Raw genomic sequence first — 12,090 nt, forward strand, 5'->3', positions numbered from 1 at the left:
CTCTTGTACATTGCATATTACCTATTCTGAGTTGCAAAAGGTTTAGTGGAAGGAAAAAATGTGTATCTGCTTTTTTAGCAGGCCTACCTCTCTGTATTACATTTTTTTATTCACCATTTGTTTTGTCCAGTGGCGGTTTTTGACAGATTTAAAAAAGCATTCTGCTTTTTTGTACTTACAGTCACTGCATTTAGTGGTTGTGTTGCACACCTTGCACCTTAAAATGGTAAAATGTGATAATTTTGTCAAAGTTTATAAAAGCATTTATGGTGCTCACCCAGTGTCAGTTGTGCAAAAGCTGAATTATCTGAAAAACAATGTTTTTGGAGTCATATTAGCTGTTCCCGTAGACGTGCATCAACACAGAGCGCGGTTCTTATTTGTATATCATAGAGTGCAATTTAGTGATAAAACACCTGGCTGCTTTGAATGATTTTTAATTCATTTAGAGGAAAATTAAACCTCTGAATGCTTTTCCACGACTGCTCTGAAAACAAACAACTGCGCTTCCTTGACGCACCGGCGAAAGATCTTTAGTAAAAATCCTCACAAAGGAAGAATTAATCATCAGAACGTAAACAACCCAAATGTTAATAGCGTGCGTTTGATTTGTAATGAAAAGAGGCCGTTTGTGCAGTTCTTTAGTTTCAAGATCATTGAAATGGATTTTTCTTTACAGAGCAGAACGTGATTACAGACTGTTTACCAGCTGCTAATGGAAGAGCGCTCCGGCACAAACAGAACCACTCAGAGCCTCTTTGATGGGGCGGCTCCGCTGCATATTGTTGAGACACGCGATTCATAAACTCAAAAGAAATCATATTCCGCTAAGCGTGCGTACGGGAGAGAGACGGTTGACTCGCGAGGCCATGAGAAATACCAGGCGGCCGTGTGTTGTTCTGGCAGACCCTGATTTATAATGACTCCATTGTCTTGGGGAACACAGACGTCTATCAGGCGTAAATGAAGTAGGACAGGCACTTTAGCAGGGGAGATGAGGTGATTATAGCTCATGGATTAGTCCTGCCTGGGCGAGGTGGATCATCGCCTTCATGCACACACACACACACACACACACACACACACACACACACACACACACACACAAGCTACAGAGGACGCATGCAAATCCCTCGACCTGCTGCTTTGTACACGTCCATTGGAACATGAATTTACAGGAAGCACGCTTACCGTACACGCACAAGCGCATACGTCTACCCAGTGACCTCACGCTCAGCATGCGTTGCTCCAGCGAGCCCAGGATGCGTCCCTTTAAACAGGTGCGCATCACTCAGGTGTGCTCGCTCAGTTTCAGGCTGCCGGTTCTGCAGCTGTTGCCGTCATGCTCTGCGGATTCGTGTCTTCTGCTGGAAATTTGTCACAATGTCTGAAGCCATGTTCTGAGGAAGGGTAGTTTATTCAGAGTGGTTTGGAGCTCAGTTTGATACGAAGATGCACGTTTTTTTTTTTCTTTGCTCTGGAAATAGTGCGAACGGGCTTCTTGAGTTCAGGTGTCACAGTAAAACATGAATGCTTGTGAAAGTATTCACACCCCGTGAACTTTTCGTTGAAGCTTCATGTGACGGACCAACACAAAGTAAGGCATAATTTAAATTCAGAAAGAAACTAAGACATTGTTTTTTTCAATGGAAAACATCTGAAAAGTGTGGCCTGCAGTTATATACGTCTCCACTTACTTTTCAGGATGTTTCTACAAGCTTTAGACGTCTAGAGACTGAAGTTTTTACCAATTTCGTTTTTTGCAGAATACATCGGATTAAATACAAACATCTGTGAGCTTGAATTCTCAAGTCTTGTCTCAGATTTCTGTTAGAATTTCAGTCTGAACTTTGACTAGGCCATTCTAACACATAAATTATTCCACTGTGGCTCAGGCTGCATATTTAGGGCTGTTGTCCTGCTGGAAGGCGAAGCCCAAGCCCAGTCTCAAGTCTTACAGGTTTTCTTCCAGGATTGTCCTGAATTTACCTCCATCAATCTCCACATAAACTCCTAGCAGCTCCCCTGTCCCTGCTGGAGAAAAGCACCCCACATCATGATGCTACCACCTCCCGCTTTCAGGGTAGGGATGCTGTGTTCGGGTTCTTGGGCCAAACACCTTAGATTTATCAGAGCAGAAAACCTTTGTCCATGTTTGCGGTTTGCAGCAGGTCTAGTGGAAATGTGAGTGGACCTCTTCTGGCGTCTCTCAACACCAGAGCTCCTCTTGCTGCTCTTCCTCAGAGCAGATTTGTGGCGTGCACGGCTAATAGCTGCCCTGGACCAATTCTCTCACCTGAGCTTTGGACGTCTGCAGCTCCTCCAGAGTTACAGTGTGTGTCTTGGTTGCTTCTCTTGTTGATGCTTCCCCTAATTATATAACATTTATTTAATTAGTCATAGCTTATATTTTTCTTTTAACTATAAGAAGCTTCCATTACTAAACAATTCTATAAAATAAATCTGAATCTAACTTCAATTTAAATTTAAATTTAGCTTCTTGAGTTGATCTACAGGGAACATTTAGTTAATAACTGCTGACCTCCTGCTTTCCTGGGGTAATAATAGGATGCAGATGCATTTTTTTCCTTTTACAACCTCTTCAAAATGGCAAAGACAAGAGAACATAATTTTCCCTTGATGCAGATGTGTTCCGATCTTCATTTTCTCAGCTTTACTTGAACACATCTACACTCAGAACATGAATTCAATTGTATAAAACAAGTGAAACTGTGCAGAACAAGATGTATGTGGTTAGCAGGCAGAGTGAGGAGGATGGTAACCAACATGAGAGCAGTTAATAACTGCTGACCTCCTGCTTTCCTGGGGTAATAATAGGATGCAGATGCATTTTTTTCCTTTTACAACCTCTTCAAAATGGCAAAGACAAGAGAACATAATTTTCCCTTGATGCAGATGTGTTCCGATCTTCATTTTCTCAGCTTTACTTGAACACATCTACACTCAGAACATGAATTCAATTGTATAAAACAAGTGAAACTGTGCAGAACAAGATGTATGTGGTTAGCAGGCAGAGTGAGGAGGATGGTAACCAACATGAGAGCGTGTTGGGTGCAGCCGCACTGAGGCAGATATTCAGAAATATCTCCCCCCCAGAAATGTTAGTTTCACTTCATTTTGCCGTTGCATCTCCCATCTGTTTAACTTCGGTGCAACAGAAGCCCAGTGCTCTGAGAAAAGCTGCGGTTTCAGAACACATTTTACTTAAAAGAGGCGTCACGGCGAGGGCAGCAGATGGACGGGGATGCTGAAGCAGGGTGGATGCAGTTCAGCAGACGTCTTTAGGTGGAAGGAATGGGGCGGTTAGTGAAGGGAAGCAGCAGTCCAGCGTCTCAGTGAGGGTTGTAGTCGTTCCTGTCCAGGTCGCAGTTTAAAGAAACCAACCAGGGGGTTATTTTCCTTTCACTACACTGCAAAAACAGAACTACAAATAAGTTAAAAAAAATTAAAATGAGTGCGTTTGTCCTCGATTTGAGCAGGTAAATAAGATTATCTGCCAATAGAATGAGCATTTTTATCCCTAAAATAAGATAACTAGATGTACTGCACTTGAAACAAGATGATGGAGATGAGTTGTTCCTATTTTAAGTGCAAAAATCTTATTCCATTGACAAATCATCTTGTTTACCTGCTCAATTCAAGGGCAAATGCACTCATTTCAAGAACATTTTATAAACCTCACCTGGTAAGGTTCCCCACTGATCCATGCTTTTCTGCCTTTGTGGAAAACGGTCCTCACTGTGTCTTGAACTATTAGAAATTACTTTATGACTTTGATTTTTACTGGTTTTAGAATTTCTTTGTATCGAAGGCGTGATGAGTTGCATTTTGAGATCTGTCGGCCTACTTCGTGTTGTCAGGCAGGTACTAAATAGTGATTTCATGGTTGTACAGATCAGAATTTTAAAAGAAGCTGATAGCTACCTTATGTGTCTGAGCAAGCGCTTGACTCTGATATTTGCAAACTCAGAAATGATTCTGATGGTGTCAACCTTAAGGATAATTCCTAGTACAGGGGGACTACATTTGGCTGTACTGCAGGTGCATGCATGGTGGCACTGACTGGTAGGACTGGCCTAATTACAGGTCCTCAGGCCGACGATTTTCAGCAGCAATAGCCGACAATGCTGCAGGAGACATGTTCAGGAATTGAGAATCTTCAACACAATATGTAGTTTTTGTAAAGACCGGGCTCAGAACCATCTCTAATGGAATCTGTCTATTCCAGTCAGCGTCACGCTTCTTCACAAACTTCTGCAGTGAGTTTTATTGCTGTTACCAGATGTTCCAGAGATCCTTGCCCTGTTCACACAGACAACCCAAACGTTTTACTGCATCAACAGAAAACAAGGAAACACGTTTAAAGCAGAGATTTGAGCGAAGCTGTAACTAAAGAGGAGAAAAATAAGGAAATTACGAATGGACATAATCCAAAGAACTCTGATCATATGTTATGTCATCAGAGACATGGAAGCTTGTTTTTGGAAGGAAATATTTGAAATTAACTAAGTAAGGATTTACGACAAAAGAGCTAGACCATATAGATCAGCTGATCTTGGCACCTTGCTTTATAGTTGACAAACCATATCTCACATGACTTTGATTGGTTTCACAGAAATGTGAGGCTACTAGCTTTAAAAACCCAGATTACTCCTGTTTGTCCTGCATAACTAACGTCCCTCTGCAGACATCGTGGCATTTTCTCCTCTTAAATTCACTGTGAACCCTTCCAGGTCTACCAATGTTTGTTTTGTCTTTCTAACTTATTTTGCATTAGTTTTGGTTGATGCAAATAATCGAAAAATTTGCGGTGAGGCTTAATTTTTCAAGTTTTTTTTCTTTCTGTTTTCCTCAAATCTTTATTATGCCGTTAACACTAAACAGAGCATCTTGTGTCCCTTCAGCCTTTACTGCGCCGCTGACTCTGATCCAAACAACCTTTTAACACACTTCCATCACAATTTCATGTCAGATGTTGAAATGCCTTCAAAATTTCTAGTTTTAGCGCAATTCATCAGGTGAAGATATTTCTTAATTTGAGGGATTGTAGAAATAAGCTTAAACCTTTTTAACAACTTTTTAGGAACTTTGTATGAGAAATTACACTTTTGGAATGAGGTTAAAAATCTACTTTTTGACTTTTTTTTCTAAACCTGGTATTTTAAGGATAAAAAGGATGTAATACAAGTTGAGGACTGAAGCTAATAACGACATTTATTTTTTTAAATAGAAAATTATACTGATACCTAATATATGACAACCCTTAAATGCAAGTTCTTTTATACAAGGGACACATGTGGAGTAGTCTATTTCCAAATAACTTTTCAAAAAAAAAATCAAATTGATGATAAAAATGTCTTTTTGACAACTTTTAAGACACCATGTAAAATTACAGTTTGCTTATAATGCAACAAATATTACAGCCTTTTGGGTTTTTGTAAAGGAACACGACTTTAAATCAGTAAAACTTGTATTGCAGAGATTTAATAAACTTAAGTATTGATCATTTATAGTCATTTTTAAATAGTTAGACAACTAATATTTCTATAGCTTCTTTAAAAATGTTTTTTTTTTTGTGCGTCCAATGGACCCAGGTGGAGCTCCAAATGAAGGGACCCTCAAGAAGCCAGTTTTAATCAGTTTAAGGAAGCTTTCCAAGTTTGACCACAGCGGGGCGCTGTGGGTCATGAGCACTGAGCAGCAAAGTCCAGCAAACACTGGAACATGAATTTTTAGACTAATATTTAAATTGAATCATTGCATTAAATGTATTTTAAATCAGCATAAAAGTAAATGATGATGCATCTGGAGCTGAAACATTTTTATCCATCCACTCTTATGACCAGAGACTCTTTGAAATTTCAGTGGGTTTTGACAAAATATGTGAAACAGGATAAAGACAATGTGTAAAATAAAATGATACGTGGCTATATGAGCTGACCCTGGATCAGTCCCCAGGTCTGGGAATGCTGCAGGGAGAGGATGGGGTGTTGGTTTAGTAAACCAAGCCGCCGTCATTCAAACACCCCAAAGCCAATGAAAAGATGCTCAGCCTGAAACTCAACACTGTAAGAAATGTCTGCAGGTAAATCTGCAGCGAGGCGCAGTTCAGGCAAAACCAGAGCCGAGCTTCTGCAGCGGGGTCTGGATCAGTGATCAGGGGCGGTTCTAGAATGAACTGCGCCCTGGGTGAGCTCCTCCTGATGCCCCCCTTCCCCCCACCACGACCCATGACACCTGAACCACAAACAAACACAGTCACAGGTGAAAAAAATACATATTTTTATTGTATAAACAGAACCTCCACCTACAGTAGAAGAATCCAATCCAGGCCAGACCAGGCTGATATTAAAATTTGTACTTGCGTCTGATAATTTACACTCCTTTCTATGTAAAGAAGAGAATATTGCTTTAAATCAGGGGTCACCAAACTTTTTGAAATTAAGAGCTAATTGGTGTTGTGTCACACAAAGGGCTCCCAGTAGTGAGTGACATTTGAACTACAAGAGTCAGAGTTCACCTTAACCTTATGTCAAATAAACACAATTTTTATTCTTAGTTGTAGACATTGTCATTTTAAAATCTATATTAATGTAACTGTGAATAAACAGGAAGATTGAAGGAATAAAATAAGGTTTTAGATGCAGCTCACTGGTGGATTTTGCTTTTTTAGAACAGGCACCACATGGGCACCACATGTGGTCCTCGGGGGTGCCCGTGGGCACTGTGTTAGTGACCCCCACTTTAAATCATTGGTTATCACACGAGTGTGAAATATCCCTAAGACGGGTACATATTGATGAATGGTACAAAAAATATCCCTCGGCAGACGATTCCTTTTCCAACCTTAAAAAATTGCTTTCAAATAAAGCCAAACTCGAACGTTATGATATGGAAATAAGATGAAATTACCAACAATCACAAAAAATATGTTTTTTTGTTGTTGTTTTTTTAAATCATGTAGCGAGCTGCGCCCCCTTTGGCCCAATGAGGTATAACACCCATATCAAGAACCCTTACTACTGTGATTTATAGGAAATAACTATCATTTCTTTGTACTGTTTTTACCGGGACATGCTACCCAGGCTATATGTTCTGTGTCCCGGTAAAACCTCAGATGGAATTGTAACGTGTCATTGTAGCTGTTAACGCTCAAGAGGTGGTTAGCATTGTACATTATCTAATATATTTAGTGTAAACTAGTGTAAAAGTGTTCTATGATCACCTGTGAGTAGCACCATGAGGGGTGTGTGGCTTTGCCAAACGGCCCTACACCGGCCTGCCGTGAAGCTGATTGTCTTCCCCACAAGAACTAGAACAGAGACGGCACATAGAAAGTTAAAAGTGTGAATTTTCAGCCAGAGACAATAGGAGGAGATGACAGGCCCCTCAATCATCTCATAAACACTTTCTTTACCATCACAGGGGCTTAGAAGAGAATATTTTACAGTAAAAATGTTACTCAATGCTGCTTTAAACAACAATTTCATTTCAATTCAATTCGCTTTTATTTATATTGCGCCAATTCATGACACATGTCATCTCAAGTCACATTCCAAAGTCAAATTCAATCAGATTGAAAGTGTATGAAAATTCACTTTAAAATGTTTGAGAAAGTTTCCAAACCAGGAAGCAAAATAACATAAGAGTAAAGTTTGCAGAACATATTTGCACATATTGTTCTTCCCTCATGGTGCCATCTGTTTTATGAAATACACCTGTCCATCCAACTGTAATCTGGCTTTTTATTGTTATTTTGGACCTTTTCTCAGCTTTTCAGGATTGTTTCAGACTCGTTTCACTCTGGATAAAGACTCTAGCCTCAACCAGCATCTTTATTTTTTGCTCTGCTGGTGGTTCTCACGTTTTGCACCGAAACACAAACATCTCTGATAACCAGAACCTGTCTCCTTCCAGAACAACATAAAGAGTGGACCTTCCCCCAGTGTTTGTGCTCGCATGTCACTGCTGTCGTGCACAAACCTCACGTCTCCAATTTAGTTTTCTGTTTTCTTGTGAAATCCACCGTTATTCGTCACTCTTCACGTCTATCTGTGGTTTAAATTTCCATTTAAAAGCTTCAAAAACTGCTACTTACTTTACAGCTAGAAAAAAGATGTTTTTCAAAATTTGTCTTTATTCGTCATAGTTTGAACCCGGGGTGTGAAACCTGCAGCCACAAAGTTCTCCATGGTGGCTCTCAGTAATGTTGATTTAAAAAAAGAGTTTTTAGTATCTGCAAAGACTTTTAACGCCTAAATGAAACTTAGGCTTCACAGAATTGTCTTCACCAAGTCACAGACTATACGTGCTTTTTCTTGTTTTCATTTCCACAACACCAAGGTTATTTTTGAATTGCCTTTTTGTTAATATTTGACATTTTCCTTTGCTCTTATGGGTAAAAACAGAAAAAAAGTACTTTAACCACAAGACAGATATCATGTGGTAGCTTCTTAGAAAACTTGACACGCTCTCTTCTTCTGAAGGGCCATGCAGGTTTTTCAGCTAAAGATCAAATTTAATTATTAGAGCGAGGGCAAAAAAAGCAGCACTGCTGTCCCTTGGTTCTGAACGGACGACTTGGCTGACAGGTTCGACTTCAGTCAGCTCAAATCAGAATTTTGCATCATCATCTGGACTTTCCTATGAGTCTAAATTTGTTTTCATCAGAATTTTGTCATTTACGTAAAGGAATATTCTAGCAATAAGCAGATAGAGACAATTTTGGCCACTGGCTGAGCTAAATCAGGAAGTATTGTCTGATTTAATGTCAAACTGTAAGCGTATGTCTGTGTCTGGCTATATCTATTCTCTCCAGTATCCCAGTGGTGGATTCCTTCAATATTTGTCCTGATTTCTGCAGGAAAGCTGGCTTAAAGAAATCAGGTGAATGGATTTGTCCTCAGCTCCTCTGGAAAAGGAGCCAGAAGACACAACAGTTTCCAGGAGAGAAGGCTGCCTCTGTGAAGGGGAGCATTTTTTCCAGCGTGCGGCAGCTGGCACGTTAGGAGGGAGGAAAGGGGGGGGGGGGGGGGAGAGAGAGAGAGAGAGAGAGAGAGAGAAAGAGAGAGAGAGAGAGAGAGGGAGGGGGTTGGTCCGACAGAGAGCATGGCAGCGGGAGCCACAGCGCTGCTGACTTGCTTCTCCTTCAGTTAGACCCCCGAAAACAACCGAGTCCTGTGCGCTCCTGGCGCAGATCCGCAGCGGAGACACTGTGCGTCATTTTTCTGCTTCGCTTCACTCAGCTTGTCAAACAGGACAGGAGCGGCTCTGAGTTCAGCTCAGAGCCCGTAGAAAGCTGATCCTCCGCTGCTTTCCTCTGTCTGAAGCCTCCCTGCACGGAGCGACGGGGAAGAAGCGCCGCTCCATGTGCGCCGCGTCGGTCGGACAACTGATCGCGGAGTTAAACCGAGAGGAGCTGATCTAAGATCTGCCGCTTTAACAGAGCATTTGCAGAATCACACAGAAGAAGACTGCTTCAGAGCTCCGCGCCAGACCCAGAACCAGAACCAGAACCGGACCTCAGCTCTGCGCAGACATGCCGCAGGTGGAAATGATCCTGTTCCTCATCCTCATTATTGGGATGTGCGTGTTCGGCCAGGACCCGGCGTCCAAGGTGGTGTCCGACCGCTACGCCGTCTTCTGGAACCGGACCAACCCCCGGTAAGTGTCCCGAACCGCCGCTTGTGTCCGCAGGGAGTCCGCTGGCGCTGCGCTGCGCTGCGCTAAACTTTCACTAAAGGGCCATTTCACCGCGTCTTCGGGACTCTTCCACAACTTTGGTCAGGTCCAGTTCGGAATCTGAGAGACCGTTACTGATCATCCCGGATTATTTGGAACTGACAGCAGATTCTTAAAAACACATGCTAAGATTTCTGGGACCTTTATGCGTAAAGAAAACAGAAAATAGACCGTTTCTGGCGCTGTTTGCGCTTTTTGTGGCGTTAGGGACCACCCTGTCAAACCTGGACTGAATTATTTCTCTCAACGTTATTTGAAATGCTCTTTTATGAATCATATAATCTGTATAAAATAACTAAATTCAATGTTCTTTAGGTTTATAGCTTGTAAATCAAAGCACTTAGCCTGGTTAAACCGGCGCTGAATTATTCTGGAGTGTTTACAGATTCTTTAAAACACAGTTTTAAATGAAATGATCCGTGAAACTTTTGCCTAATTAGGAAAAACCATAAAAAGGTTAACTTTAGCGCTTTATAGTCTTTTACACTAGCTTAGACGTGAAACCTGCAGGGAATTATTTTACAGACTCAACACACGCAGAGATTGATGACATTTTAGCTTTATTGGTGAGAAATAGTCTGATGCTTTAGCATTTTGCATTAGAGCCACTTTGGAGCGACTGTCAAATGCAGGATGTATGAACGGGTTCAAACCTGGAGCAAATTATTCTCCACTAAAGTCAGATTCTATAAAAGCTCAGTTTATGATCCGTCAAATATGTGTGAAAACACAAAATAAGTGTTTGCTGACATATAAGACATATAATCCATCTAAGATTATGCTTGAGGCACCTAAACAAGTCAAATCTGACCTGGTTTCTGTGATGAACAACAACTTATGATCAGTTACGCCTTCATTTCTGTTGGGAACATTTATAAAAAGACCATTTAAATGACATTCACACCAGACTGGACGAGTCCAGTCACTGCAGGACGCTGAGATGACCACAGAGATGCACTGATCCGGTTTCCAGTACGGCCGATTTTTTACTGCCCGTTTTCCCAAAAGGATTACGATGCATAAAAACGTAAAACTGAGCCGAACTTTCTTCATCTTCCCAAGGAGGTAAAAATCTTTATTAGATAAAAAATATAAAAAAATCAAACTCAGAAAAGTACAGCAAACTATGAGCTGCTGGTTGATGCGGCTGTGGACTGAAAACGGTGGAAGTTTGCAGTTTAGATGCATTTGATAAACAGTAAAATAAAGAAAAACAACAGATTATTTTTATTTATATTTACTGTAACTCGCCAACTGATCACCGATCAGAGCCGATCCGAAGAAAATCGTCTGATTCCGATCTCTGGCTGATTGGTTCATCTCTACTCTGCAGTGAACTAATCCAGATTTGATCGGTGATGCTGTGTAATAAGAATAGGATTGTTTTTATTGTTTTACTTGTAGAATAAAAGTTTAACAGATCATGAACTTTGTTATAAAACAGGTAATCGCTGTAGAATGGTTCTGTCTGAATCTGACACATTTAGGTGTTTAGATTTCCAACCTGGAGACGAAGTATAACACAATCTGGAACCTGTTGTCCCTCAGTTATAACCTTGATCACTGTCTATATTAAAATTTTAACAGATATTCTCAATCTCAGGTTTTCCTAATGCAAAGCAGTCATGAAAATGCGCTCTGTCTTTGTGTTTCCATCCACAGAATAAACTGATCATAAATTGTGTTTTCTGTAATCTGCATTTGGTGCAGAACAATTTGGTGCATGTTTGACATGTCTGGGGTGGTTCTAGTGCAAAAAATAAATAAATAAAAATGCAGTTTTATATTTTTCAGGCCAGAAACTGTGAGTGTAAAGAATCTGTGAGTGGTGTAGAATAGATCAGGCCAGGCTTGACCCGTTTAAGGGTTGAGGACCTTTAACTGGAGCAGGTTCCCTGAAAACAGTGAAATGGGCCTCTGTAGGCGCTCTGAGCATCGGCCTCAGCGTCGGGTCGCAGCAGTGGGATATTTTTGGCTGTTTCCAGTGGGCGAACTGAGCGTTGCCTTTGTTGCGCCAGTCTTTGGGTTGACAGAGGAAACAGGTGAACTTCTACCGTCGCTGACACGTCTGCATCACCTGCTTCTGTAGCTTGTCGGGAAGATTCGGGTTAAATCAGCAGAACTGAGCTGAAAACTTCACGCAGGAGTTTTTTAGCCGCTCCTTGGGGGGCGTTAGAGGGGGAGACCAGGTTTCCGTTTCTGCTTTAAGGAGTCTGAAGCTGTCCTTTAGCAGATCAGGAGTTTTTACTGTCTGTCACTAAAAGTCTCTGCGTTGTTTTGGCAGTTTTTTCTCCCTGTTTGCTGACTGAGCGACTTCAGAGCGTGTGT

At 41.2% G+C, this 12,090-nt stretch overlaps 1 protein-coding gene across 1 annotated transcript in view; it reads left to right on the plus strand.

Moving 5' to 3' along the window:
* The first annotated feature begins 9,093 nt into the window (after nt 1-9,093).
* Nucleotides 9,094-12,090, plus strand: part of efna5a (ephrin-A5a) — a 113,509-nt gene continuing 110,512 nt past the window's right edge. The window contains exon 1 of the mRNA XM_012877480.3: nt 9,094-9,684. Coding sequence (XP_012732934.1) covers nt 9,560-9,684 — 125 coding nt within the window. The 5' untranslated portion in view covers nt 9,094-9,559. The remainder of the gene's footprint in view (nt 9,685-12,090) is intronic.

The sequence above is a fragment of the Fundulus heteroclitus genome, chromosome 8 (genome assembly GCF_011125445.2).
Source record: "Fundulus heteroclitus isolate FHET01 chromosome 8, MU-UCD_Fhet_4.1, whole genome shotgun sequence".
NCBI lineage: Eukaryota > Metazoa > Chordata > Actinopteri > Cyprinodontiformes > Fundulidae > Fundulus > Fundulus heteroclitus.